This window comes from Dreissena polymorpha, chromosome 8, assembly GCF_020536995.1.
Source record: "Dreissena polymorpha isolate Duluth1 chromosome 8, UMN_Dpol_1.0, whole genome shotgun sequence".
Lineage (NCBI taxonomy): Eukaryota > Metazoa > Mollusca > Bivalvia > Myida > Dreissenidae > Dreissena > Dreissena polymorpha.
Window position 1 is genome coordinate 102,539,919 of NC_068362.1, and position 27,924 is coordinate 102,567,842.

Genomic DNA, 27,924 nt, shown 5'->3' on the forward strand with positions numbered 1-27,924 from the left:
TGCTTGCTAACGCGGTTGAATGGACTTCAATGTGCACACGTTGATGTAACTCTACAAAGAAAGTTAATTAATTCAATCTATTCATCTTAAAGGCTTTTTATCACCGTAATGCACGTATAAAACCTAATTAATTTTGACGAAACCTGGACTGTATGTAAACACTTCGGTATTTAAGCGAAAGCATGTTTTCAGAAGTAACTACATGAACGTTATCTTCAAAGCTTAAAAAATAATGTATTGTAATGTTAACGTCAGTGCAAAAGATAAAATATTAAGAAACGAGTATGTCCTGTAATAAAATGTCCATTTTGGTGTTAACCATATAATAACTGTACTAGTAAACTTCCTAATACGGGTTTCACATGGAAATCGGGCATCCAAGATGACGTAGTCACAATGCATGTCACAACTCATCCTCTGTCGATTTTCACACGGAGAGCACGCATATCAGGCGTCGGTATCGCCACGCATGGACGACGTAGCGCACGAATATATTCAACGCTACGGTGAACCATGTACGCACGTGAGACATGCGTTTCACAGCTTAGTCCACGTATTCAAGACGGCGCTTGCATAAGGTGTTACTGTTAAGCGTCTAGCTGTATCTTTCCATTGAGTCCATGTTTCAAAGGGTTTAACAACGCATTACTTACTAGCGTTTATTTGTATCATCACATAGTGAACGCGCAAAAAAGATGTCTGTGTTATTATGCGTGCCTGATTAGCGTCTACCTGCATCGTTACATTTAATCAACACATTCAATATACCGGTTCCACAACTCGTTTCTGTTAAGCGTATAGCTGCATGGTCACATTGTGCATGACGGCCTGACGTCTGTCGGCATAGCGTTCACCAAGAGTTCTTAGATTTCGGTGTTACAATGTTGTTGGCTAAATGATCTCCATCGTCACATTGCGACCAAGTTTTGTAGCGGACCCGGTCACAGATAGAGAACCTGACAACAATCTGGAGTATCACGGATCTATACAAACATGTTTATTGATATATCTTTTGTATAATTTTATTGTTATTCAAAAGTGTGTATATTATATATATTATCCTTATGCATACATCCTGCGAGGATTGTCAAAATAAACACCGCTTATATAAGTTAAGCTTTATTTTAAAATTGCCAGGATAAAGACATCCCGGTAGAACATGGCCGTTATTTTTATTATTGTTTTGACGGCATTCGATTGTTATCATATTTTTTTGCAACTTCTGTCAATTTATTTTGTTTGCCTACAAAAGAAGGCGCGATTTACTTTAGAAAATGATGGGGCAAATAAAATGCCAGGTAAGTGTCAAAAACACATGTATGTATTTTAGTGGCACATAACGCACACCGCTCACCATGGTTCGGGAATCCGGTTTTTTAAACCTCGCTCAATAAATTCAAATCGTGAATTGATAGTCCGGTATACTAATAGGCCACTTAAGTTTGAGCTTGTACACCAAATAAATAAAAACTTTATCCATATTTAATTCATAACACTTAATATTGACTATTGTAAATACAATGGCGAATGAGACAATTATGTTTTACAACTATTAAAATGTTACATGCAAACAAAAGGCACAATTCCCTGGTAATGACAAAACAATCCTAATAAATTGTTTGGCACAAAGTCATGGCACAATATACTGGCTATGGATCGTAATTAAATCTATTTATTTACTTCAGAGTAACAATTAATCAAAATTCACATTCACACACCTGCTGAAATGTCATCCTCATAAATCCACGTGTCACATCCTATTTACACAATATCAATACACATATTGTTTAATACATTTCTTAAAGTCAATTTCTTCAATTTGGCTCAAATAATGTACAGATACAAATTTGTAATGTATGATTGGATAACATATTGTGGAGTTTAACTAACCGGGGAAACTTAAAGAATACTAAGTAAGTGTTGAAATACGATCCTGATTATTGAGCAACTTATTGAAATTGAGAAACATGAGCATTAGCTGGCTTTGGAAATAAACCTTTTTATCTATTTTTGCTAACCGTAATACGAATTCTATTTATCTAAGAAAGTTACACCTTCTTGCAGTTCTTTATTAAATGAATTAAATAACATGCACAACCTACTGTCAATGAACAGATAACGTCATAATGCTGTATGTGATTCTGAACATATGACGTCATAATGCTGTATGTGATTCTAAACATATGACGTCATAATGCTGTATGTGATTCTAAAAATATGACGTCATAATGATGTATGTGATTCTAAACAAATGACGTCATAATGCTGTATGTGATTCTAAACATATGACGTCATAATGCTGTATGTGATTCTAAACATATGACATTATAATGTTGTATCTGAATCTGAACGTATGACGTCATAATGCTGTATGTGATTCTGAACATATGACGTCATAATGCTGTATGTGATTCTGAACCTATTCGTCATTATACTGCGTGTGATTGCTATACATGTATTTCATAGTGTAAATACACCTGTTTTCATCCACAAGCTGTTTTTTCATCAATGTTCTGAAAAGATCCAAACAAAACACATCCCTGAGTATTTTGAAGTTATCTCTGTGTCTACGCTGTATCATAGTTGCATAACTTTTACAATATGAGATAACACTCCATGTTGGTACATTTCTGACTCCCATATTTTGCACTTTCTTATTCCACTGAAATGTCAGACATTACAACACAACCTTACTGCCGTCTTTTTCAAACACTGCCAGCTGACTTTCAAGAGTCTTTACACGATCTGCAAGTATCTGTGTAGCTAGTTTTTGATGAGCCAAAACTTCTTTTTTCTCATTCAGCTGTCAACAAAACAATAAATTTACTATTGATTATGCCATTAAAAAACAACCAAAACATGTTAAAATAAAAGTAAAATCAAGAGATGTCAGAGGACAGCGCGCTCGACTATTCGAGTGCTTGACAGTATAACGTAAGCCACCATGGAGAGGGGGGGGGGGGGGGTATAATGTGGGTGTGTGGTCATTTAATAGATGATCTTTCAAAAAAAGGAAAAACAATATTTATTTATTTATTTTTTTTTTGGGGGGGGGGGGCGGGATTCTGGGGGGGGGGGGGGGGGGGGGGGCATATGGGGGATGGTTTGGGTAGAGTGCATGTGGTATGTCAGGTAAGTGTTGTTTTGTCAAAGTATGAATCAAATGTGATCATTAATAAAGAAGTTATGGCAATTTAAGCAAAATGTTCAATTATTTAATTATAAAATGGGCCATAATTCTGTCAAAATACTTGATACAGTTGTCTGCTCTTGTTTATAGATTGGGATCATGTTGGTAAAGAAGTATGCAAAATATGAAAGCAATATGTCAAAGGACATAAATATTTGAGGTGGTACCCAAACTTCAACATCGATTTATCAATAATATGCATATTTTAAGTATAAAATGGGCAATAATTCTGTCAAAATGCTTGATACAGTTGTCTGCTCTTGTTTATACATTAGGTATGTTGGTAAAGAAGTATGCAAAATACAAAAGCAATATGTCAAAGGACTTTGGAAATATTTGGGGTAGTATGCAAACTTTAACATTTGCACGCTAACGCTAACGCCGGGGTGAGTAGGATAGCTCCACTATTTCATATATAATAGTCGAGCTAATAAAAACCTTTAAATATACCTTTAGCAGTATTAAAGTAGGATATGTAAAAGCAGAGTTGTGATTTGTAACACATGACAAAACAAACCGCACATGCACCACTTTAAATCATAATGAACTATCACAGTAATTTTGAATCATGCACACTGAAAAGTGTAGTAGAAATCCGACAGACAGACAGACAGACAGAAGACAGACAGACAGACAGACAGACAGACAGACAGACAGACAGACAGACAGACACAGACAGACAGACAGACAGACAGACAGACAGACAGACAGACAGACAGACAGACAGACAGACAGACAGACAGACAGACAGACAGACAGACAGACAGACAGACAGACAGACAGACAGACAGACAGACCGAGACAGACAGGCCGAGACAGACAGACCGAGACAGACAGACAGACAGACAGACCGAGACAGACAGACCGAGACAGACAGACCGAGACAGACAGACCGAGACAGACAGACTGACTTCCATGGTGATGATAGTTAAAAACCTTTACAGCAAATTGGGGGAGAATAATCTATCTAACAGCCAGAGTTGCAAGCATTTACCATATCAGTAAGGTAGGTTATCAGTTCATATTCTGTCATGTTGCAGCCAGGACCTTCCTCTTCTGTTAACTCTGTATCAAATAAAACATGCATCCGTCAGTGCAAAGTATAAAAGGAAAGTGGCACAATTGATTGGACCTTGGTAAATGATAGGCTCAAACAAGACTTCTTTGTGAAGGGACAGACTTGAAAGTTGGATCAGTCTGTTGACATGAACTACTAATTTTTTGAATACAGTAAATTGTAGAGTCTAAAACTTATAATAGAGCCTTGGGACATTCTCTATTTAATTCAAAGAGACTTCCACCCTCTTTTTGACGACCAGTCTAGAGGAGCAGCAGGCAGTGGGGGGGGGGGGGGGGGGGGGGGAATCATAATAGACACCACAAAGACAGAACTAATTACATACAAGAGAACCTGAAAAGCCCAAAGTCGCTCACCTAAAATAAAAAGAAATGACCTGTTCTTTGCAGCCCAAGATATCAATAGAAGAAATGTTCTTACCAAGTTTCATGAAGAATGAACAACAAATGGCCCCCTGGCGGACATGTTTTTCAACAGACCAGAACCATTTTTGAATTCGTCCAAGATATCATTGGGACAAATCTTCTGACCAAGTTTCATGATGATCGGACAATAAATGTGGCCGCTAGAGTGTTAACAAGGTTTTACTATAGCTATATAAGGAAAAATGCTCCGCATCCTTTGCGGCCATGTTTTTCAACCAACCGGAACCATTTTCAAACTTGTGGAACATATTATTGGGATGAATCTTCTGAGCAAGTTTCATTAAGATTAGACAATAAATGTGGCCTCTAAAGTGTTAACAAGGTTTCACTATAGCAAAATATAGCCATATTAGGAAAAGTGTCCCGCCCCTTGGAAGCCATGCTTTTCAAGCAAACGTAACCATTTTCGAACTCGTCCAAGATATCATTGAGACCAATCTGCTGACCAATAGGACAATAAATCTGGCCTCTAAAGTGTTAACAAGGTTTTACAATAGCCATATAAGGAAAAATGCCCCTGCCCCTGGCTGACATGTTTTTCAACCAACTGGCATCATTTTCGAACTTGTCCAACATTTTATTGGAATGAATCTTCTGACCAAGTTTCATGAAGATTGGACCTTAAATGCGTCCTCTAGAGTGTTAACAAGGTTTTACTATAGCCATATTAGGAAAAAAGCTCCGCCCCTTGGCAGCCATGTTTTTCAAGCAAACGTAACCATTTTCAAACTCATCCAAGATACATTGTAACATTAAGACCAATCTTCTGACCAAATTTCATGAAGAGTGGACAATAAATGTGGCCTATAGAGTGTTAACAAAGCAAATGTTGACGCTGCACAACGCACGACGGACGAAGGACAAAAGGAGATCACAAAACCATGAGCACATTGTGCTCAGGTATGCTTATAAAGGTACGTAAAGGGATCACATTTTGTCATTAATATTTAAGATAACAAGTGGGAGTGACCAATAATACAGAGATAAGATTTACTTGACATTCATTTTACTGTTATAATGAACAATGTGCTTTCCCTATATATATAGATCACATAATCATTCTTCAAAATTGTACCTTTAAGCATGAATTGATGAGTCGTGCTTTATGAAAGGGTGGTTTAATGGTCTAATCAGGGAGGACACTTTCCTCCGAAACTTGATTTTTTGCTAAGACGAGACTTTCTTGAAAAATAATATATAATAAAATATCATAAAAGTGGAAAGTGTTGTCCCAGATTAGCCTGTGCAGACTGCACAGGCTAATCCATGACAACACTTTACTCACATGCATCAACGCCCTTTTTCACAGAGCACGGCCCATATAACCTATTATACTTAATACACTAGTTTAATAGGCAATCAGGCTTAAGTTAACCCTTTGCATGCTGGGAAATTTGTCATCTGCTAAAATGTCGTCTGCAGAATTTCTAAAATTAGCATTTTCTTCGATTTTTTTCAAAGAATACTATCAGAATAGCAAACAGTTTGGATCCTGATGAGACGCCACGTTCTGTGGCGTCTCATCTGGATCCAAACTGTTTGCAAAGTCCTTCAAAATTTGGTTCCAGCAGTGAAAGACTTAAATATTTAATAAAATACCCCACTCTCTTACTATTAAATTATAATATATCTTATAAGGCATATGCACCACCAAAACCAATTAAGAATATTATAGGACACAAATCTACATTGTCTGCAGTTGACCGTTGTTCTTAGTTTACTGCTAGGTCAGTTTTAACTGTATATGTTTACAATTTATGTTAATACAGATTGCAAGTATTTGGTGAATGTGAGCGAGCTACATGTATATCAACATGTTATGCTCCAGACCAAATAGGGGCACAACAATTTACTTAGGACAATAACTCTGAACATATGGAGGAAAGAGTTATGGGTCATGTGCACTGGACTTTCCACAAATGAGATCTGTTAACCTGTGCAGTTTTAAAGTTGATACATTTTAAAATATTCTCCTTATGCTCCACATAGGATGTCCAACAGTTAGGCAGACAAGCTAAATACAGGATAATGGCCTTCACAACTTCAGGGCTCTCTCTGTCTCAAATTTTTCTGTAGCCAAATTTACCTTTTCATGTCTTTATTCTTATTATTTTCGATATTTAATGGATGATAATGTAGAAAGCCTTGTCGTCAAATGGATTTTTGGAAGCCAAGTTTCCTTATCTAAAGCTATTGGCTATGGAAGAGTAAGACCTTCAACTTTGTTTTACCACAGGTATAGGTAGCTGGTTCACTGACAGTTCCTACCTTCATCATTGAGACTGCCAATCAGCCACTGACTGTTCATACCTTCATCATTGAGACTTCCAATTAGCCACTGGCTGATCCTACCTTCATCATTGAGACTTCCAATCAGGAACTGACAGTTCCTACCTTCATCATTGAGACTGCCAATCAGCCACTGACAGTTCCTACCTTCATCATTGAGACTGCCAATCAGCCACTGACAGTTCCTACCTTCATCATTGAGACTGCCAATCAGCCAGTGCAGGGCGAGTTTAGCGCGAGACTTTGCTGTGATGGTCCCAGTGGGTGACCTCCCCGACCCGATGTTGGCCAGCTGTGTGGTGAGAGCCTTGTTCTTCTGCAGCTGCTCCTCAAAGGCCTGTCTGTAGGCATCCACCGTGTGGTAAGCCTCGTCACGACGTGTCTTGTACTGGCACAACTGTAGGATGTACAGGACCATTTAAAAACTTATGCATTTATGACCCCTTCAGTACGTTTTACCACATAGATACGAATTTTTACACTTTTGTAGTCCTTTAGAAAGTTAAATTTAACAAGCAAATTCGTTGGATTGATATGCCACGCCAATATTCTTCTGGTCACAAAAGTGTTATATTTGACTTTCGAAAAAGCATTTTTTCAAGATACAAAGGGCCATAACTCCATTATTAACAGATGGTGTACAATGCCATTTGGCGTGCATCATCCTCTTATCCATATATAAACTCATACCAAGTTTCAATGAAATCTGCCAAAGCACTTCCAAGATATGGCTCCGGACAGACGGACGGAAAGACGAACGGACGGAAAGACGGACAACGCCAAAACAATATCCCTCCGCCTATGGCGGGGGATAATAAAAGACCTTTCTTACAAGATTCAAGTTTTAAAGGCTTCATTTCCAACCCTTTATTACTAAGGCTTCATTTTCAACCCTTAGTTACTGATGGGCAGCAAACAGCATATAAATTGAAAATACTAGGAGTTACTTGCAGGCTGTTCTGGTTTAATGCTGTTTGCACATAGCCATTTACACTTTGCTTCTAAGTGGAAAAGGGTTAAACACTAATGTTAACAGATCTGTAGAGTTTTGATTGAATAGCTGCAGAAGTTACAGAAGTATGTACCGGTACTTGATGCATGGAAACTTCATCCTGAATTTCAAATCCCAAGCAAATCTTAAGCTGCATTGTTGTCATCTTTTTAAGAAATATACATAGGCATTCAGTTGTTATTCAGTTGCGTGCATATATTAACCTTAATATTCCACGCACAAAAAGGGGCATAAAACTGCTACATTGCAGGTCAAAATTGTGGGCATTTGGTCAGTGACATTGCATGATGATAACAAAGACTTATGTGAGGTTTCAATGGAAAATCTGTAGTAGTTGCGGAGATATGTATTTGTTGCATGAAAACTTCAACCTGAATGTCAGCATGAATGCAAACCTTAACCTTTTATAAGTACAGTAGTGGGCCTAAGCATGATCAGAAACTGATAACAGTTGTAAAGCTTGGTCATTGCTTTTAAGGTAAAGGCCCTGAGCACATGTGCAAGGTTTTGTTTCAATATATGGAGAAAATTAATAGATGACGGTGTAGTTGTACACAAAGGTTAATCTTAATTGTCTAGTTACAAAAACGGGGCTGAATTCTGCAAAATTGCACTCCAGTTGGGTCAGTGATCTAACACAATGATCCTGAACACATGTTAAGTTTAAATGGACTACTAGTAGTGGAAACTGATGCTGTATATGGAGATGTTGCACTTCTATCTTAATTTAATTTCTAATAAGTAATAACAAAACAGTGGCTTTATGCAGCTAAATTTTAAGTTATGGAACGAAAGTGGTGTACATAGTGGACGAAGTGATATTGATGTTGCCTTAAAAAATAACAACATTGCATTAATGATGACCAAGATCCAATATTAGGTTGAGTAGGTGAAAAGTATAGCAACATATGTTTTGTGTGTGTATGCTAAATACGGTTCATAACTTTGGTTTTGATGTATACGACTGTACTGAAATATGATGGTGTACAAGTTTACAAGTAGGTCAATATTTCTGCAAAGTTTCATCACTAGCAGCAATATTTTTTTATATAAGCATGAAACAAAAATCTGACAGAAGGATAAGCCATCCTAAGAAGGATGAGGCATAACAAGATTGTACATCCATTTACTGTAAACAGATAGAAATTCGTCGGTATGAAATTTCGTGGTTTAATGAAAAACAACTAATTCGTTGACATGTAATTTCGTGGCTTTCAAATTTTCAGGGAAGACTGACTGTCATAATAATTATACTTTTATTAAAACAACCAGAGTAATAACGAAGCATAATCTGCTAATCTGTGTTGACAGCAAGACTTGAGGTTAATGTGTACTGAAGCATGAAAGTGTTGCTGATAATTGTCGATAAAAGCGATAAAGCGGCGCACTTGTGGGTCCCAGCTCGCTAATTGCCATGGATGTTGTTTTGACAATATTTGCACTTCCCAGCGCAATTGGTCCCCTAGTAGAAACACTTGATTAATAAGGTCCCCAAAATACATGTGTGAAAACCGTAATGTCTCTTTTAAATTTAATTTGCGCATATTGACATTTATGATAAATCTTCAAACTGTTAATTTTACGACGTCACGTAAAAGAAATTTGTTTTTCTTCACAATTGGTAATGCTATTTATTATATTTATTCACCATGATTAATAAAATGTACATTAACGATGATGAATAAAACAAGAGCACCGCCTTGCAGGTGCAGACCGCTCATCTATTTTCTTTTTAAAGGTGAAGAGACTCTCATTTTCAATCACAAAGGAGTGAGGGGTGGAGTGAAGAGGGGTGTATAGTGTGGGTGTGTGGACATTTATTACATTATCTTCCACCAATGCTGAAAAAAAATGCAAAAAAATAAAAAATTCGGGGGGGGGGGGAGGGGGGGGGGGGGGGGAGTGGGATTCTTGGGTGCGATGGTTGGACAGTATTTCAAACATAAAATAATAAAAATAAATATTTGTGTTTTTTAACCGTTTCAAAAAAAAAATGGGGGTGGGTGGGGTGGGGGGGGTATAGTGTGAGGGTGTGGTGGTCATTTGTGAGATGATCTTAAAAAAAAATAAAAAAAATAAAAAAATAAATTAGGGGGGGGATTCGGTGGGGGAGGGGGAAGGGCACGGGGGATGGTTTGGGTGGAGTCTATTGTGGTATGTCAGGTAAGAGTAGTTTTGTCAAAGTATCAATCAAATCTAATCATAAATAAAGAAGTTATGGCAATTTTAGCAAAATTTAATAATTTGACCTTGAGAGTCAAGGTCATTCAAAGGTCAAGGTAAAATTCAACTTGCCAGGTACAGTAACGTCATGATAGCATGAAAGTATTTGAAGTTTGAAAGCAATAGCCTTGATACTTTAGAAGTAAAGTGGATCGAAACACAAAATTTAACCATATATTCAAAGCTACTAAGTCAAAAAAGGGCCATAATTCCGTAAAAATGACAACCAGAGTTATGCAACTTGTCCTTTTACTGTACCCTTATAATAATTTGCGAGTGTTCCAAGTATGAAAGCAATATCTATGATACTTTAGGGGTAAAGTGGACCAAAACACAAAAGTTAACCAAATTTTCAATTTTCTGAGTATAAAGGGCCCATAATTCCGTCCAAATGCCAGTCAGAGTTACATAACTTTGCCTGCACAGTCCCCTTATGATAGATAATAAGTGTTGCAAGTATGAAAGCAATAGCTTTGATACTTAAGGAATAAAATGGACCTAAACACAAAACTTAACCAAATTTTCAATTTTCTAATTATAAAAAGGGCACATAATTCTGTCAAAATGCCAGTCAGAGTTACATAACTTTGCCTGCACAGTCCCCTTATGATAGTTAGTAAGTGTTGCAAGTATGAAAGCATTAGCTTTTATACTTAAGGAATAAAATGGACCTAAACACAAAACTTAACCAAAATTTTCAATTTTCTAAGTATAAAAAGGGCACATAATTCTGTCAAAATGCATGCCAGAGTTATCTAACTTTGCCTGCCCAGTCCCCTCATGATAGTTAGTAAGTGTACCAAGTTTGAATGCAATAGCATTGATACTTTCTGAGAAAAGTGGACCTAAACGCAAAACTTAACCGGACGCCGACGCAGACACCGACGCCAAGGTGATGACAATAGCTCATAATTTTTTTTCAAAAAATAGATGAGCTAAAAAACGAAAAACTGATTTAGTGTAATGTGACCTACTGAAGTGAAGTAACTATTACAAAAACAAATATCTTGGATAACTGACAACACAAGAAAATGTCGGAAATGACATTCGGAAATGACCGATTTTGGATTAAAAATGTATAAATAATCGTTGGTACTTAAATTCGTGATTCAGTGGACCAACGAAATCCACGAAAATTCGTACCACACAAAATTCAATGGTTTTTCAGTATTTTAAACCATTTTATTTTAGCTCATATGCATAAAAAGCCTAAGGCTTATTTGAAACGCTCTCGAGTCCGTTTCCTGGGACTAGAACCAGTACTTGATGTCTATGGGGAAATCTAAAGAACACACCCACAGTGGGAATGGAAACAGTGACCTCTCGTTCGCTAGGCAGACACCATATGCATTAAGCCACAGCGACCTCGATCCATTTACATCCATTTCCTGCCTACAGGTATCCTACCTCCTGCTTCATGTTGATGATATCCTTCTTGAGGTTGGCCGCTGCCAGGGCACAGCCACATGGGTCTGGGGTGGACACACGACACCTGCACGCGCCTAGCACTGCCAGCTAGCATCCAGGAAGTGTTAAACATGTATTAAAGCATATTCACCTGAATTGCATAGAAAGATGAAAAGGTCTCATGAGAATCTCGAGTTTGAATCGTGTCTTGTACTTGGAAGTCTTTCGGGGATAACATAAGAACAGAAATTCCAAGAGCAGGAATAAAATTTGAAACATCCTGATTACAATGCAGATATGAACTACTTTAACAGTTTAAATTTACAGCTCATTAATTGTAAAATAAAACTTACAAAATTTTTAATTTGCTTCATAAAAGCGTTTGTTGTATGTACATGTATATCTTTGCTGGTCTCCACTCAAGCCTGCCACACATGTGTTTGCTATTTGAAACCCGAGTGCTGGAGTAGGAGCTGTACACATGTGTTTGCTATTTGAAACCCGAGTGCTGGAGTAGGAGCTGTACACATGTGTTTGCTATTTGATACCTGAGTGCTGGAGTAGGAGCTGTACACATGTGTTTGCTATTTGATACCCGAGTGCTGGAGTAGGAGCTGTACACATGTGTTTGCTATTTGATACCTGAGTGCTGGAGTAAGAGCTGTACACATGTGTTTGCTATTTCATACCTGAGTGCTGGAGTAGGAGCTGTACACATGTGTTTGCTATTTCATACCTGAGTGCTGGAGTAGGAGCTGTACATCTCCTCGGTGGAGCTGCTCCTTGTCAGCTCGTACTTGGCCCTCTCCTGAATGTCCAGCAGGGCCAGTAACTCATCATTCTCTCGCTCCACAGCTTAAAATATTGGAGTTACATGTATATTGCTTTTGTGGTTATCGTTTATGGGTTCAAAAAGCATTCAATTCCTTTTCTTTCTTTAACCCTAAATGATTATTTATTTCTCATCGTCTTAGAAACTGTATTAAAATCTAAAGTTTAAAATACTGAAAGTAATACCTGACCCTAATTTCTCAAAAGTAATTTAGACTGGTTTACAAATAAACATCTTAAATCACCTATTTCATTAATTTATGTTAATATTTTTAAGTCAATGGTGTTGTTCAAATTAGTATCTATGTTTTTAATTCAATTATAATTTTCAATAAAAGCTACTTATTTTCTTTCTTCTTTATGCTATTTAAGTATTTTTTATAACCAAATAATAATAGAAAGACATTTCTTTAGTACTTTATGTAATTGCGTATCTTTTTGACACCAGGCAATAATTCAAGCCAACTGTTTGATGTTAGGACCAAGCATACTTTGCCATTCTGGTCCCTTACCATGTTTACCGTTAATAATGATTAACAAGCACATTTGTTAAATTGATATCCTCCCCCAATATACTTTTGGACACAAATATTTCTGGACGGATGGACAACCCCAACATGCATCATCCTCTTATCCATTTATATACTCGTACCAAGTTTCAATGAAATCCGTCAAAACACTTCCAAGAAATGGCTCCGGACACACAAAAAAGCATTTTTTCAAGATACAATCGGCCATAACTCCGTTATTATCCAATGGTGTACAATGCCCTTCAGTACTGTTAATGACCTTTACCCTTTACCACATAGATACGTATTTTTACGCATTTGTAGTCCTTTAGAAAGTTAAATTTAACAAGCAAATTCTTTAAATTCATATCCACCCGCCAATATGCTTCTGGACACAAAAGTGTTATATTTCACACGTGAAAAAGCATTTTTTCCAGATACAAAGGGCCATAAGTCAATTATTAACAGATGTTGTACAGTGCCATTTGGCGTGCACCATCCTCTTATCCATATTATATACTCATACCAAGTTTCAATGAAATCCGCCAAAGCACTTCCAAGATATGGCTCCAGACACAAAAGTGCCGGGCGGAAGGAAAGAGGGACAACGCCAAAACAATATCCCTCCGCCTATGGCGGGGGATAACAAGATAAGCAAAGCAAGAACCCAGAAACATTTACCCATTTTCTGTGAGGTGACCTTTCTTAGCTGTTCTGTTCTGAGATGTAGACTGTCTTGAAGGGTCATGTTTTCCTGGCACATCCTGAATACAAACGAACATTTAATTCTTTGCATGCTGGAACCAAATTTTGAAGGCCTTTGCAAACAGTTTTGATCCAGATGATAAGCCACACAACGTGGCGTCTCATCAGGATCCAAACAGTTTGCTATTCTGATAGTATTCTTTGAAAAAAAAACGAAGAAAATGCTAATTTTAGAAATTCAGCAGACAACATTTTAGCAGACAACAAATTTCCCTGCATGCAAATGGTTTACCCTTTCTCCAATAAGAAGCAAAGTGAAAATGGCTTTTGCAACCAGCATAAAACCAGAACAGCCTGTGAGTAAATCTCAGTCTGTTCAGGTTTTATGCTGTTTGCTGCTCATCAGTATCTAAGACTTCCAAATGAAGCCTTTAAAACCTGAATCTAGTTAGAAAGGTCTTTAATTAATTTAACTTTCCATGAGACTAAAATGCATCAAAATACATATCTAAGTGGTAAAGGGTAAAGTGAATCATGTAGTGTAGCAATTACTTTCAGTATAAGGTTGATATCTTATACTCAAGCTGAAGCTGTATTATTTATTCCATTTTATAAGTGGCTGTGTTTTCCATTTTCAGAATAGTTCAGGAAATCTTTAACCCTTTCAGTGCGGGAACCGAATTTTGAAGGCCTTTGCAAACAGTTTGGATCCAGATGAGACGCCACAGAACGTGGTGTCTCATCAGGATCCAAACTGTTTGCTATTCTGATAATATTCTTTGAAAAAAATCGAAGAAAATGCTAATTTTAGAAATTCAGCAGAAGACATTTTAGCAGACGACAAATTTCCCTGCATGCAAAGTGTTAAAATTCAGCTTCAGCTAACTTGAATTTACCGTCTTCTTTTTTTAAATGAGTTCCAACAACATGTACACAGATGAAAATATTAATATTGTGCAACTTTTTAGCTCTTATATCAAAACAGAGAAAAATAAAAAGAAAAAAAAGAAACCTTGTTTTGTATAATCTTTGGGACAACCTGTCTTTTCTTGTTTATAAATAGTGTTCATGTAATAAGACGTAAGTTGCAAAGAGCTGATTCTACAATCTGTCAACTTACATGTAGGACATTAAATGGCATGCTTAAAATAGAAAAAAAATATTTGAACAATTAAGTGCTTTTTAACTGCAATATTTATGAAACTGCAAAACATTTACAAGGATGTGTATTCAGATGTCTTGCTATTATCATATATTATATCTGTGACATTGTGTACGGGTATTGCATATTACTTTGTTAAACATACTAAGTGCAAAAAAGTCAATCAGAAAATTTATTAAAATATACTCCAAGTATCAAACACAAAGGCATATAAATATCTGATATGGATACAATCAGACAGTAAGGAGAAATAATATCTGCAAGTTAGGAGGTTACAGATACATAAGCAACAATTTAAATGCACATTTAAAAGATACTTTGGTGTAGTAAATAATGTTTTCACTGCATGGTCACCTGGTATATACACTTTTTTGTAAATTTATTAAAATTGTGAGCAAACTTAACAATGAGTAATTCGAAAGTATTTCTTATATTTCAAAACTACATTGTGCGAGATAAAGATGTTTCACAACAAATAAGGTACGTATGCAGGATATTCAGAAATTAAATAAATATTTATCAAATTGGCAGACATTAGCCTTATTCCATCAAATAGACGAATTTTCAAAGATTTCTATTTAATTAAAAAGTAGGTAACAGGTCTGAAGTTTGATTTGTGTATGTTAATTAAATATGGTAAAGACAGCTCAAAATTTTAATAACCTATTTCAATATAACATATTCAGAGTAATAATATAATCAAGGTAATGTTGCACCCAGTATAAAGTTAGAATTGAAGGCAAATGTGTAAAAAAAAAGGCTCACCATTGAAATAGAAGTAAAAAGAAAAAGAAAGAAAGGCACAGCATTACATAGAGAGTAAAAGGTTAGTGTTGATTATAGATCAGGTTTATCATGCGAGGCTTAGAAAACAAAAAGCACGAGCCTTGGCTTTCTCTCTTTCATTTTCGTGCTTAGAATGATAAACCTGACCTATAATCAACACTAACACATTATTCTATTTATCCCATTTTGTATTCAGTAAACCTTTTTTATTAAAACAAAATTAGTTTAACTGGATTATTTCGCTGGATTTATGACACCCTTTTGTCGAAAAAATGACATCATTTCGTGCCGTGGTTTATAGCAGAACTTTAATAAACAGGGCTTTAATCATCTGAATTCGCTGTAAAAGTGGGATAAAACCGTTTTACCTTTTATACACCTCATAAGAAACATTCTTGTTTTTTCTCTCTGAGACATTCCAACTGCCATGGTAACGGGGTATAGAGCTAGAGGTCAAATCTCCTAAATCAAGGTCATCTGGCCCAAGAGAGACCACTCTAGTATCACCACCACCAGCGGCTAGACTAACCTATATATGTTCAAGCAGAAATACAGGTTAAGGGGCATACATTGTTTATATTAAACAGTTCTTGAATAGATTTAGATAACTATTAAATATATTGTAAATACAATGTTGATTATATAGTAGGTCAGTTACTATTATACATGTATATGATACTAGTATATAATTATACAAACAATAATGTTGTTATGAAGACAAAGACATGCAAATAAAACGTCTCCATTTAGGCATTTATTTGGAAGAGCACACAGCTAACTTACAATATTTGACAAGCCCATAGGAAAGTCCAATATGATATGCAATATTTGTATGAATAGAAATAATGAATTTAATTTTTTAAATCTATGTGCATTTATAGAAATTGCAACGGTCTGTGAAAGAGGGCGAGTGTTCATGGCATTAATGCTGTTGTGTGAAGTAAGCTGTAAACAAGATGTTTCAAGAGTAAAAAGTCCTCAGAGAATATTTGCACAAATTATTTCAAACACTTTTAAATGTTTGGCTTATTATTTGCATATCTGAGATAGGTCTTATTTCAAAACAAGGGCTGTTTGTAAAACATGCATGCCCCCCATAAGGGTTGTCAGTTTTTGTGGCAGCCATTGCGTATATGCGTTTTTTGTCACTGTGACCTCTACCTTTGACCTATTTACCTAAAAATTAATAGGGGTTATCTGGCAGTCATGATCAATGTCCCTATGAAGTTTCATGATTCTAGGCGTAAGCATTCTTAAGTTATCATCCCGAAACCATTTTACTGTTTCGAGTCACAGTGACCTTGACCTTTGGCCTAGTGACCTGAAAATCAATAAGGGTCATCTGCCAGTCATGATCAAATCAATGTATCTATGAAGTTTCATGATCCTAGGCCTAAGCGTTCTTGAGTTATCATCCTGAAACCATCTGGTGGACGGACGGACCGACATGTGCAAAACAATATACCCCCTCTATTTCGAAGGGGGCATAATAATGACGTATCTTTCAATTTCTCATGAAGGATACATTCAGAGTTCACTCAGAAATGATTGGAAATGAGCGTTCAAACTTGGATTGTGTATTGTTGAAAACATTTGACCCCTGTGAATTATGGTAAAATATTGAACACTCACATGGTACTACTTTCGAAGTTGGGTTATAAACAGATATATAATAATACAAACAATTAAGTTAAGTATTTAATATTTCATTTAATAAAATTTGACCTCAAATTTGACCAAAACGTAAAATTAGAATTGCTGGGTGAGTACACATGACTATACAAACAAAATGTTTTACTTAATATAATATGTTATACATTATAAAAAAGGTGCATTTTACAATAATATTATTATGGTTTATATCATACACTGTATTACATAATTATTTAAATAAAAAGGTAAAAGTAATTCTTTACAATTAACATTCATGTACAATTGCTAAGAGTAAATTAATTTTAGGGTTTAACTCAGAACAAACAAGAACCTACAAAATAAATTACCAGAAAACAACATAAAATTCTAATATGCACATGCTATTAATGGTAATTTACAATTTCAAAGATTATTGGAGTATAAGTCTGAATAATTTTGTTGACAACTTTAAAAAGCCTGTAAATGAAAAAATAAATTCTAGACACTCATTTTAAGCCTATACTAACTTCTGCAATAAGTAAATTACTTGAAAAGGAAATAAAAACTTTTGGTGAACTAGATTGTAATAATAACTAGTCTGACTTACACATTTGTTATTAATTAGTAATCAATGATCGAGATTTGTAAACACTACTTACATGAATATGATATTATAATGGATATGTAAAACATGCAACTGTTAGTAATTAATTTCCTCTATACATGGCAAAGAAATAATATTGGTAACCTAGATTGTATCAATTAACAGTCACACATGTTAGATATTAATTAATAATCAGTTATCCAGATTTGTATGCACTACAAACATGAAAAGTATCTTATCTTGAGGCCCATCAGACATTGCATATCAACAGTGCACATTCTACCTATTAAGAAGAAAAAATAAACAAGTTATTGGAAAAAAATAAAAGCAAAGATAGCAATAAAGTGAAGACACAAATTCCTAATTTCTTGCCAGTAGTTACCAAATAAATTCAGCTAAATATAAAATTTTAATACATGTATTCACATACGTTATTATTGTGAAAAAATGCTCTTGTGAATTTATTTTTGAAAGTTCATGTTAATTTAAAACAGTTACTTTGTAATAACTATAAAACCACATAAGAATAACTATATAAGTCCCTTCCCCAATCTACAACTTTTGACTAACTTCAACTAATTAAGCAACTAGCTAAACAAACAAAAATGGAAATAAAAAATAAAAGTTATTTGGCTGCGCAGATAAGATTTGCAAGCCCAGGAACAAGCATATTTATCTTTCATACATAATTTTAACATTGAATAAATCTCGGTAGAGAACAGAGTTAAACCGTTATGACCTGCTTTAATTTTAATGCATTCTGTTGTTTGATTAGTCTGATGCCTCATGCTTTTTCATCTCAGATACAAATTCAATAAATAATAAAACTGAAATAACAAAAAAAATATTTAAAAATTATCAAAGATCTTGACTTTAAAATTTGTACATTGACTTCATCTAGCTGAAATTAACCCTTTCCCAACCAGAAGCAAAGTGAAAATGGCTATGTGCAAACAGCATAAAACCAGAGCAGCCTGCGAGTAACACGTAGTATGTTCAGGTTTTATGCTGTTTGGTGCTCATCAGCATCTAAAGATTGGAAATGAAGCCTTTAAAACTTTAATTTAGTAAGAACAGTCTTAAATAAAAGTTAACTTACTTAGATACAACAAATGCGTTAACATAGGTATCAAAGTGGTAAAGGGTCAACTCATCCCACATGAATGTGAAACCACTGATTTACATACCAGCAATGAAGGGAACTGTAAGGAGGGAAGAGGGATGTCATTTGAGCACGTACCTGTCATATCTCTGTGCCCAGACCTGCTGGCTGGTGGCAAGCATGTTGTCCCTTGAGATGATCTCAAACTGCAGCTCATTGATCTCCTGGGCACATGCACCATGCAGCAAAAACAGGCACATGTATGCAACATGTAATAGGTGAGATAGGGTTGAAACCCTGCTAGAGTTTTTAGGCAATTGCAACATGGAACACAAGGGATACAATTTAAATACTGGGGGGGGGGGTTCAATGCAAATTATTTGAAAGTGCAACATGTGAAAATGAGACACAGTTAAGTCATTGGTAGACTCTAAATACCAACTACTTTTTTATTGAAATATGTGGCTCAAGACATGATTCAAAGGCAATAAGACTTTTAATGCCAACTGCTTGTGCAGTGCAACATGTGGCTCGAGACATGATTCCAAGGCTATCAGACTTTTAATACGAACTGCTTGTGCAATGCAACATGTAGCGTGAGACATGATTAAAAGGCTGCATATGTAATAGACTTTTGATACAAACTGCTGCTACTGTCCAAGAAGTTACATATGTGATGTGCTTCCACAACTATTGGGCATATTATGCAAACTGCTTGCTGAACACAAAATGCGTCATCACAAACATATGGGTCGTGCTCTGTGAAAAGGGGGTTTAATGCACGTGCACAGGCTAATCAGGGATAACACTTCGCCGAAACTGGATTTTTGTAAAGGAAAAATACAATAAAAGTGGAAAGTGTCATCCTTGATTAGCCTGTGCTGACTGAAAGTGTCATCCTTGATTCGCCTGTGCTGACTGAAAGTGTCATCCTTGATTAGCCTGTGTTGACTGAAAGTGTCATCCTTGATTCGCCTGTGCTGACTGAAAGTGTCATCCTTGATTCGCCTATGCTGACTGAAAGTGTCATCCTTGATTCGCCTGTGCTGACTGAAAGTGTCATCCTTGATTAGCCTGTGTTGACTGAAAGTGTCATCCTTGATTCGCCTGTGCTGAAAGTGTCATCCTTGATTAGCCTGTGTTGACTGAAAGTGTCATCCTTGATTCGCCTGTGCTGACTGAAAGTGTCATCCTTGATTAGCCTGTGTTGACTGAAAGTGTCATCCTTGATTCGCCTGTGCTGAAAGTGTCATCCTTGATTAGCCTGTGTTGACTGAAAGTGTCATCCTTGATTCGCCTGTGCTGAAAGTGTCATCCTTGATTCGCCTGTGCTGAAAGTGTCATCCTTGATTAGCCTGTGCTGAAAGTGTCATCCTTGATTAGCCTGTGCTGAAAGTGTCATCCTTGATTAGCCTGTGCTGAAAGTGTCATCCTTGATTAGCCTGTGCTGAAAGTTTCATCCTTGATTAGCCTGTGCAGACTGCTTGTCATTCTTGATTAGCCTGTGCTGACTGCTTGTCATTCTTGATTAGCCTGTGCTGACTGCTTGTCATTCTTGATTAGCCTGTGCTGACTGCTTGTCATCCTTGATTAGCCTGTGCGCACTGCACAGGCTAATGTGGGACGACACTTTACGCACATGCATTAGACCCCCTTTTCACAGAGTGATGCTCATATTTATTTTACTTCTGTATCTAGAAATTAAGAGTTAACTAAATCATATCAAACTTTCATAACTTGTAATAATTAGCTGATAGAACAGGAACTACAAGAGGTCTACACTGACATTAATTTACAAGTGAGAGGACATTGCTCACAAACAAGACTATTGCCAAGCAATATATGTCCCCTTCCGACTCCACCAATGTCAGATTATTTTTTTTAAAGATTTGTTGCCATAGCAACCAGAATTTTTTGACATAGGAACAAAATGAAATGACGTGCATAATGTCCATATTGCCATGTATCCATGTTTCAAGTTTCATTAAAAAATATGAAGAACTTTTTAAGTTATCGCAGGATCCAATATTTTCAGCAATAGTCCTAATCTATTTGTTAATATATCTAGTCTATTTGTTGCCATAGCAACCATAATTCTTGACGTAGGAACAAGATGAAATGAGGTGCATAATCACCATATTGCCATCTATCCATGTTTCAAGTTTCATGAAAAAATATGAAGCACTTTCAAAGTTATCGCAGGATCCTGAAAAGTGTGACAGACTCACCGAGCGCAAACCGTGAAACCGGTAGGGGACAATAATGCAGCCATTATTTTCTTAAACTAAAAAGGGCAGAATATGTTTTGTAAAATATTGACTGTAATTTTTTAAGCCTACTCACAATTGCTTTGGTCTTATGTATAACACATAAAATGTATTTTATTTGTCATCATACATGTATCTTGAGATATTATAAAAAATAACCAGAAAAAATACATGTAAATTAATGATGTAGTTGGTCTTTGTCTAACTTTCTATAAGTGCATGACAGCATCACCAAAGCAAAAACATGGCAAAACTTAAATATACTGGAATTCATTCAAGTTAATTTTGTAAGGACTTTCACAAACCCACAATGCACATTCAAGCATCATCAGGGTACATACAAACATACAAATTATAAACAAATATAAAGCAATCTCTTAAACATACTAAGTAACTATTCGGGTTCTAAATAACAACAAAATTGTTGAATTTATTCATCCTTAGTGAACCCGAAAAATTATATAAGAGCCTCAGTCTGTGAAAAGGTGGCTGGATGCATGTGCTTAAAGTGTTGTCCCAGATTAGCCTGCGCAGCCTGTACAGGCTGATCAGCAAAAAAACTTTACCCCTGAATGCATTTTCATTAAGAAGGTCTTCTTTAAACAAATGAAAATCAATAGGGGTCATCTGCCAGTCATGATCAATGTACCTATGAAGTTTCATGATCCTATGCCTAATTATTCTTCAGTTATCATCAGGAAACCATTTTACTGTTTCGAGTCACTGTGACCTTGACCTTTGAACTAGTGACCTGAAAATTAATAGGGGTCATCTGCCAGTCATGATCAATGAACCTATGAAATTTCATGATCTTAGGTGTAAGAATTCTTGAGTTATCATCTGGAAACCATTTTACCATTTCGAGTCACTGTGACCTTGACCTTTGAGCTAGTGACCTGAAAATCAATAGGGGTCATCTGACAGTCATGATAAATGTACCTATGAAGTTTCATGATCCTAGGCCTAAGCGTTTTTGAGTTATCATCCGGAAAGAATACAATAAAAGCAGAAAGTGTCGTCAGTGATTAGCCTGTGTGGACAGCACAGGCTAATCTGAAATGACACTTTACACACATGAAACACCCTTTTCATAGAGCGAGGCCAATATTATTGTTCAGCAATTACCTGTGCTAGTTTCATGGTTGCTTCACGCGTAGAACATTCTCTAACCTTAAACCTGTGCTGTGCCTCTTCTGCCTATAAAACAAAAGATACATAAACAGTTCAATCAGAAAATAATGTTACCCTTGATTATCATTGAGAATAAAACAAGTTGTAAAAATATATAATTTTCTGACAGTATTTGAAATAAAACCACACACACATTACATTTGTATCAATGTGTCTGTTTTACTGTCTGCAACTTTTAAAACTGTTTAACTATTCAAACGTGTACTTTGTACAATATGACTAACTAAGGAAATATATATTGGAAAACTTTCTTTTTTATATGCTGAACAAGATACTCTTTAGTCATTATGTTTTGGAAGTCACAACCTAAATAATTGAATTTACAGGAAGTAAAGTTTCGAAATACTGGTATAAAAAATGTTATCAAGTGTTCAAACCAAAATAAGTACAAATACATACACCGATCATACATATTGGTGCAAACATAAACTTATAATATTTATAGGTACACATACATACACATACTGATCATACCTATAGTCATAGACAATTAAAATAATGGAGAGTATTAATCAAGTTTTTATTTGAACCTATTTATTTAAGCTGGATTGAATTTAAGAAAGCCTACAGTTTATTTAAAACACTCTTGAGTCTTTCCTGAGACTAGAATCAGTACTTTGCTACTATGGGAGAAAACCGAAGAACGCACCCACAATGGGGAATGAACACGTGATCTCCTGATATCTAGGCAGACACCATATCCACTACACTACTGTGACATGTCAAGTATTTATAATATTGTAAGAAATGACAGAGAACCCAATTTTCAAACTTTGGGTGGCAACCTTTTATTTTTGGCTTTATATTGTGACCTAAATTAGGCAGCCAGGTGTTACATTTCATTTGTGCACTGTCATTTCAAAATCAATCCATACGAGACAAAATTATAACTGTTACATATGATTTTTGCAAAGACAGACAGACCAAAAGTGTGACAGCTATAGGCTACTACTCCATCTGTCCGTATCCGCATATCCGCATCCGCAAAAAAATAGGACCAGTAGAAATGCACTTCACTTATTCCATTCATCCGCATCTGCATATCCGTACGCGCAATAACCATCTGCAAAAGAATGCTCAAGTGAGCATTCTAATGCGGATGCGCACAAGATACGGACAGCATTTAGCACGATGAGGGAAGCTGTCATCTCAAAATCACATGAAAAACTAATCGAATTCGTGAAAAATTACCCGGAATTATACAACCAACGCAGTTCTGCATATCGGGACTCTGATTTCACTTCAAATGTTTGGAAAAGCATAGCCAAGACACTAGAAGAAGATGTTTCAGGTTTTTACCATTTTTATTATTTTACAGACAGAATGATGATTTGTACCTTATATCTACTTAAATTCACCCTTGTCCTTCATAATAATTATCTCAATTATAATTTTCAGTTTCATCCATATATTTTTTCCCCCCAAAAAAGACAGATACGTTTGAAGTATGCGGATAAATGGAATATAGCGTCCGTATTATGATTTTGCGGATACGGATGCGGAATACTAGCCTTATGCAGCTTTCTTTGAAGGACGACATACATGTTAATAACAACAACTAAAAATGGCATTTTATACTGACCTGCTTTCTTAGTATTTCAATAGCTTGATACTTGGATTCAAGTCGCTGTTCACAGGTCTCAAGTTCAAGTTTCAAATCGTCAACTTCCTGTTATTAATCAGACAAATTTGGATATTCAAAAATTGAGATATCATTTTTATAAAACCTTTCAAAATTTCCAGAATGTAATTGTTTGTGCAGATAAAAACTTGTTTCAACCAAGTGTATAATTGATAATAAATATTGTTGTCTTTCATTAACTTTTTACAATTTTTAAACAGTTTAAAGAAACACAAATACTATTTAATATGAAGTAAACCAGGGCTTTCCTTTGACACTTATCTTGACCCTTTGAACCTGGGATCTTTAGAAAAATGATCATCTGCTCTTTAGTTAACTTAAACAATGTAGGAAAGTTCTTGACTCTAAGAAACTTTGACTTATCATATCAAAGGAACGCCCAGTAAAAAGACCTGCAGTTTTGCAGCAAGTTCCATCGCAATCTCCTCAGATGAAGTAAGTGGTTTTGGAGAATCATCAATTAAACCTAGAAAAAAATGCAAGAAACAAAACTAACTCTATAATTGTATGAACAGTAAAGATAATAACAGATGGCCGATTGCGCATTGTCACTGAAGACTGATGCAGTCTTTAATATGTAAACATCGTTCTTAAATGAGTAAGTGTAGCCGGGTTGTGTATATAGAACACAAGTGGGTTGTAGTATATATTCTTTATTTTATAGATGTCTATAATATTGAAAATGATGGCCTGAAAAATAATACAAAAACAATTATGAATAACTAATTCAAATTGAAATAATTAAACAATGAAATACATAATAATTAAATACATTTATATTACAATAAGCAATACAATATGTAGTGAAATAAGGTCACTTCCAACAGCCATGCTGTTGGGCTAGCTCTTTAGCGACGCGGTTAAAGTGTCTTACTACCACTCTGGAGGTCGTGGGTTCAATCCCTGGCCTAAGCTCAGTATTTTCACATTTATGGCGACGAGGCAAAAAAGAACTGTGAATGCATGAATGGGTATGTGCTGTTTAATGGTTTCTGGGAGGGCCATGCGGATGCAAGGCATGCTGTAGCGGGCGTGTCTGGGCCTTGAAACATTAAAAGGGGGAGGAGTGTAGTGAAATAAGATAACTTCCAACAGCCTTGCTGTTGGGCTAGCTCTTTAGCGACGTGGTTAAAGTGTCTGACTACCACTCTGGAGGTTGTGGGTTCAATCCCTGGCTTGAGCTCAGTATTTTCACATTAAAAACAATACAATGTAATTATATTAACAATAAAAGTAAACTCACCAGCGACCTGAGGACTAAGTTTTAAAATAAATAGACAATGGCAATAGAAAATGCCAAATACAAAGTACATCTGTCTCTACCGAGACTTTATGAAGGAATGATCATAAACTAAGGTATAAAACCATTTAAACTCTATAGTTAAAACATCTCACTTAAAAACATGCAGTGTTAGTAACTTGTTCACTCACCAATTAGCACCCACACTGATACTCGCTCACATTCTTGCATGGGTTAGTAATATTAAAGGATTAGTGTCAGAGTGAATACTCTGTTACATAAGTTAAAGTTAACATAAACACTACTCTGTTACATAAGTTAAAGTTAACATAAACACATTTAATTAGCAAAAGCATAAAAGAACAAATCAATCTAGAAAACCTTTATCCACAGGTTGATGTTTGGCTGCAATATAAATTTGACATTTCTTTCGTTGTATTGCCTCTAGATTGTGCTTGAACAATTCCTTTTGCTGGCGTATTGATGTTCCATAGGGGACATCCGCATATACAGGAAATACTGATTCATTGCTTGAATCATCACTACATTTTTTACACGCTTTATCAACAACATTTTCAATAGATTGCTTTGTGCCATATAAATATCTTCCATCATACAACATATTATCCGAATCACAATACTTTGTCTCTGTACAACGCGATCCTTTTGGTACTAGGTGTGAATATTGAGACTTGAGATCCATTATTGCCTGAATGGGCATTAGACACATCTGATACTCTTCGTCGCTGTCTTTCTTATCGTGATCTGTCTGTCCGAAATCAACATCCGAACATTGATTACATTTTAAACTTCCGATAATATCTGAACGTTTTTGTGAATTTACCGAATCTATTTTTATACCGCCGGGTTTAAGTCCGTCTCCCAGTCCTAAATCTGCCTCAATGATACCTTCGTAGCTGTCGTCTTCTGACATTTTACACATAAATCTGATCATTAAATTGTGTTATTGTTATTCATACTGTAACCGAAAGACGTATTGACGCCCAAGAAACATTTCCATCAGATCTTAAAATAACACTTAACTTGTCATATGATACCATTAAACTGTTTTAATGGTACTCTGCTTCCATCTATTCAATTGATTTGGTCTGAACTTGTTTTACCATAGAAAATAAAACAATTGCTTTCCAATTAAACCTGCATTGTATTGAATGAACCTATCTAAAAAGTCGTTAACACCAAAGATCTATTAATATACATATATTAATAGATCTTTGTTAACACAGACAAAAATAACCAGTACCTTTACTCTGCATTTATATTCATATTTCTGCTTACAAAAACGTTCAAAGATATTTAATATCCATGTTTCATTGTATTTAAGAATTTATGATTACGTATGTATCTGTAAACATTTCAGTTACCCATGACTAATCTTTTTGCCATCTATTCAACAAGTTTAACTCATCAGGTTTCATTTGATCTGTATGATTTTTTTTCAACCTACCATAAATATAATAACTGTATAAGTTTTATACGGTAGCAAATAACTGTCCAAATAAAAGTCCAAATATTGTCTCCTAAATGGTTATACACATACTTTACGAACATGCCTGCCATTCAGATGGTTATATTCGCTTGATGAAACATATAAATGCCTGTATAGGTGTAGTATGTACCGTAGCTATACCGGGGACTCTGCCGGCATACACCGGGGGTCTACCTGGGCACCACCGGCGACAACAGGTGGGTTGTCGAAGCTCTGCCGGGGTTTGTATGGGCCCCGGTAAAGCTACGGAGCCGTCCCGGTTATTCCCGTTGCCGTCCCGGTTGTTCCCGGTGCCGCGCCGGTCGTTGCGGTTTACAGTCAACTCGTACCTAAGTCAACTCGCACGGTAGTCAACTCGCACGTTTTTTGGTCAACTCGCACGGAAGTTTATATATAAGCTTATACAAAATTTATAACAATTAAATAGAAATTAGAATACAAATAATTAAAAAACAAAAAACATGAACGCGGAAATAGAGCTCTACATAGACTTTCCACTATTATAAATCAACACGCGATAAATGTTAGTTGTATATAAGACCTTTCACACCTATTACAAACATTCATATAACCCGTGCAAAACACCGACCACAAGTGTAAAAGAGCAATTAAATGTGACAACCGTATATTCAGATTATTAAAAAAGGACATAATTATTATTATTTTTACTTATAAACTTCTTATAAACTACTGATCATATTACATCCTTCATCTATTTCTATATATTTTTTCGAGGCGTTCGAGTTGACTTCGAAAAGTGCGAGTTGACCAGAAATGCCGTGCGAGTTGACCAAAAAAGTGCGAGTTGACTATCGTGCGAGTTGACTTAGGTACGAGTTGACCGGCACCCGTCGTTGCCGGTCCTTCCCGGTGACCCCCGGCTCTTCCCGGAGGTATCAAACATTTTAATACTTTCCCGGTAGAGCCCCAGTTGTCCCCGGTTCATCCCGGGCGTCCCCGATGGAGCCCCGGTTAAACCCGTTAGAGCCCCGGTTCATCCCGGTAAGAGCCCGGACCACCGGCATTATAGTGAGACTGGGCCTTTAAGTAGTGGTAAATTGGAAGAGTGGTTTTGAACAAAACAATATATATTAACTGCCATTTAAGGTAAACATTTTA

General features: G+C 36.0%; 1 protein-coding gene across 3 annotated transcripts; it reads right to left on the reverse strand.

Annotated features, from left to right (window-relative positions):
- Positions 1–1,468: 1,468 nt before the first annotated feature.
- On the reverse strand, positions 1,469–26,338 carry LOC127842240 (coiled-coil domain-containing protein 125-like). Of its 3 annotated transcripts, none has more exons than XM_052371653.1 (11): positions 25,677–26,338; positions 24,448–24,521; positions 23,996–24,082; positions 22,348–22,419; positions 15,986–16,146; positions 13,646–13,728; positions 12,361–12,479; positions 11,625–11,732; positions 7,172–7,379; positions 4,185–4,255; positions 1,469–2,803 (listed from the first exon to the last, which is right to left on the reverse strand). In XM_052371653.1, exons 1-11 carry the CDS (start codon positions 26,248–26,250, stop codon positions 2,678–2,680), a joined length of 1,683 nt encoding a protein of 560 aa, XP_052227613.1. In that variant the 5' UTR covers positions 26,251–26,338; the 3' UTR covers positions 1,469–2,677. The 3 variants fall into 3 exon arrangements, with proteins under 3 accessions (XP_052227613.1, XP_052227614.1, XP_052227616.1); XM_052371654.1 differs by having other exon boundaries at positions 26,157–26,335; XM_052371656.1 differs by lacking the exon at positions 25,677–26,338 and adding an exon at positions 25,299–25,642.
- Between the last annotated feature and the right edge of the window lie 1,586 nt (positions 26,339–27,924).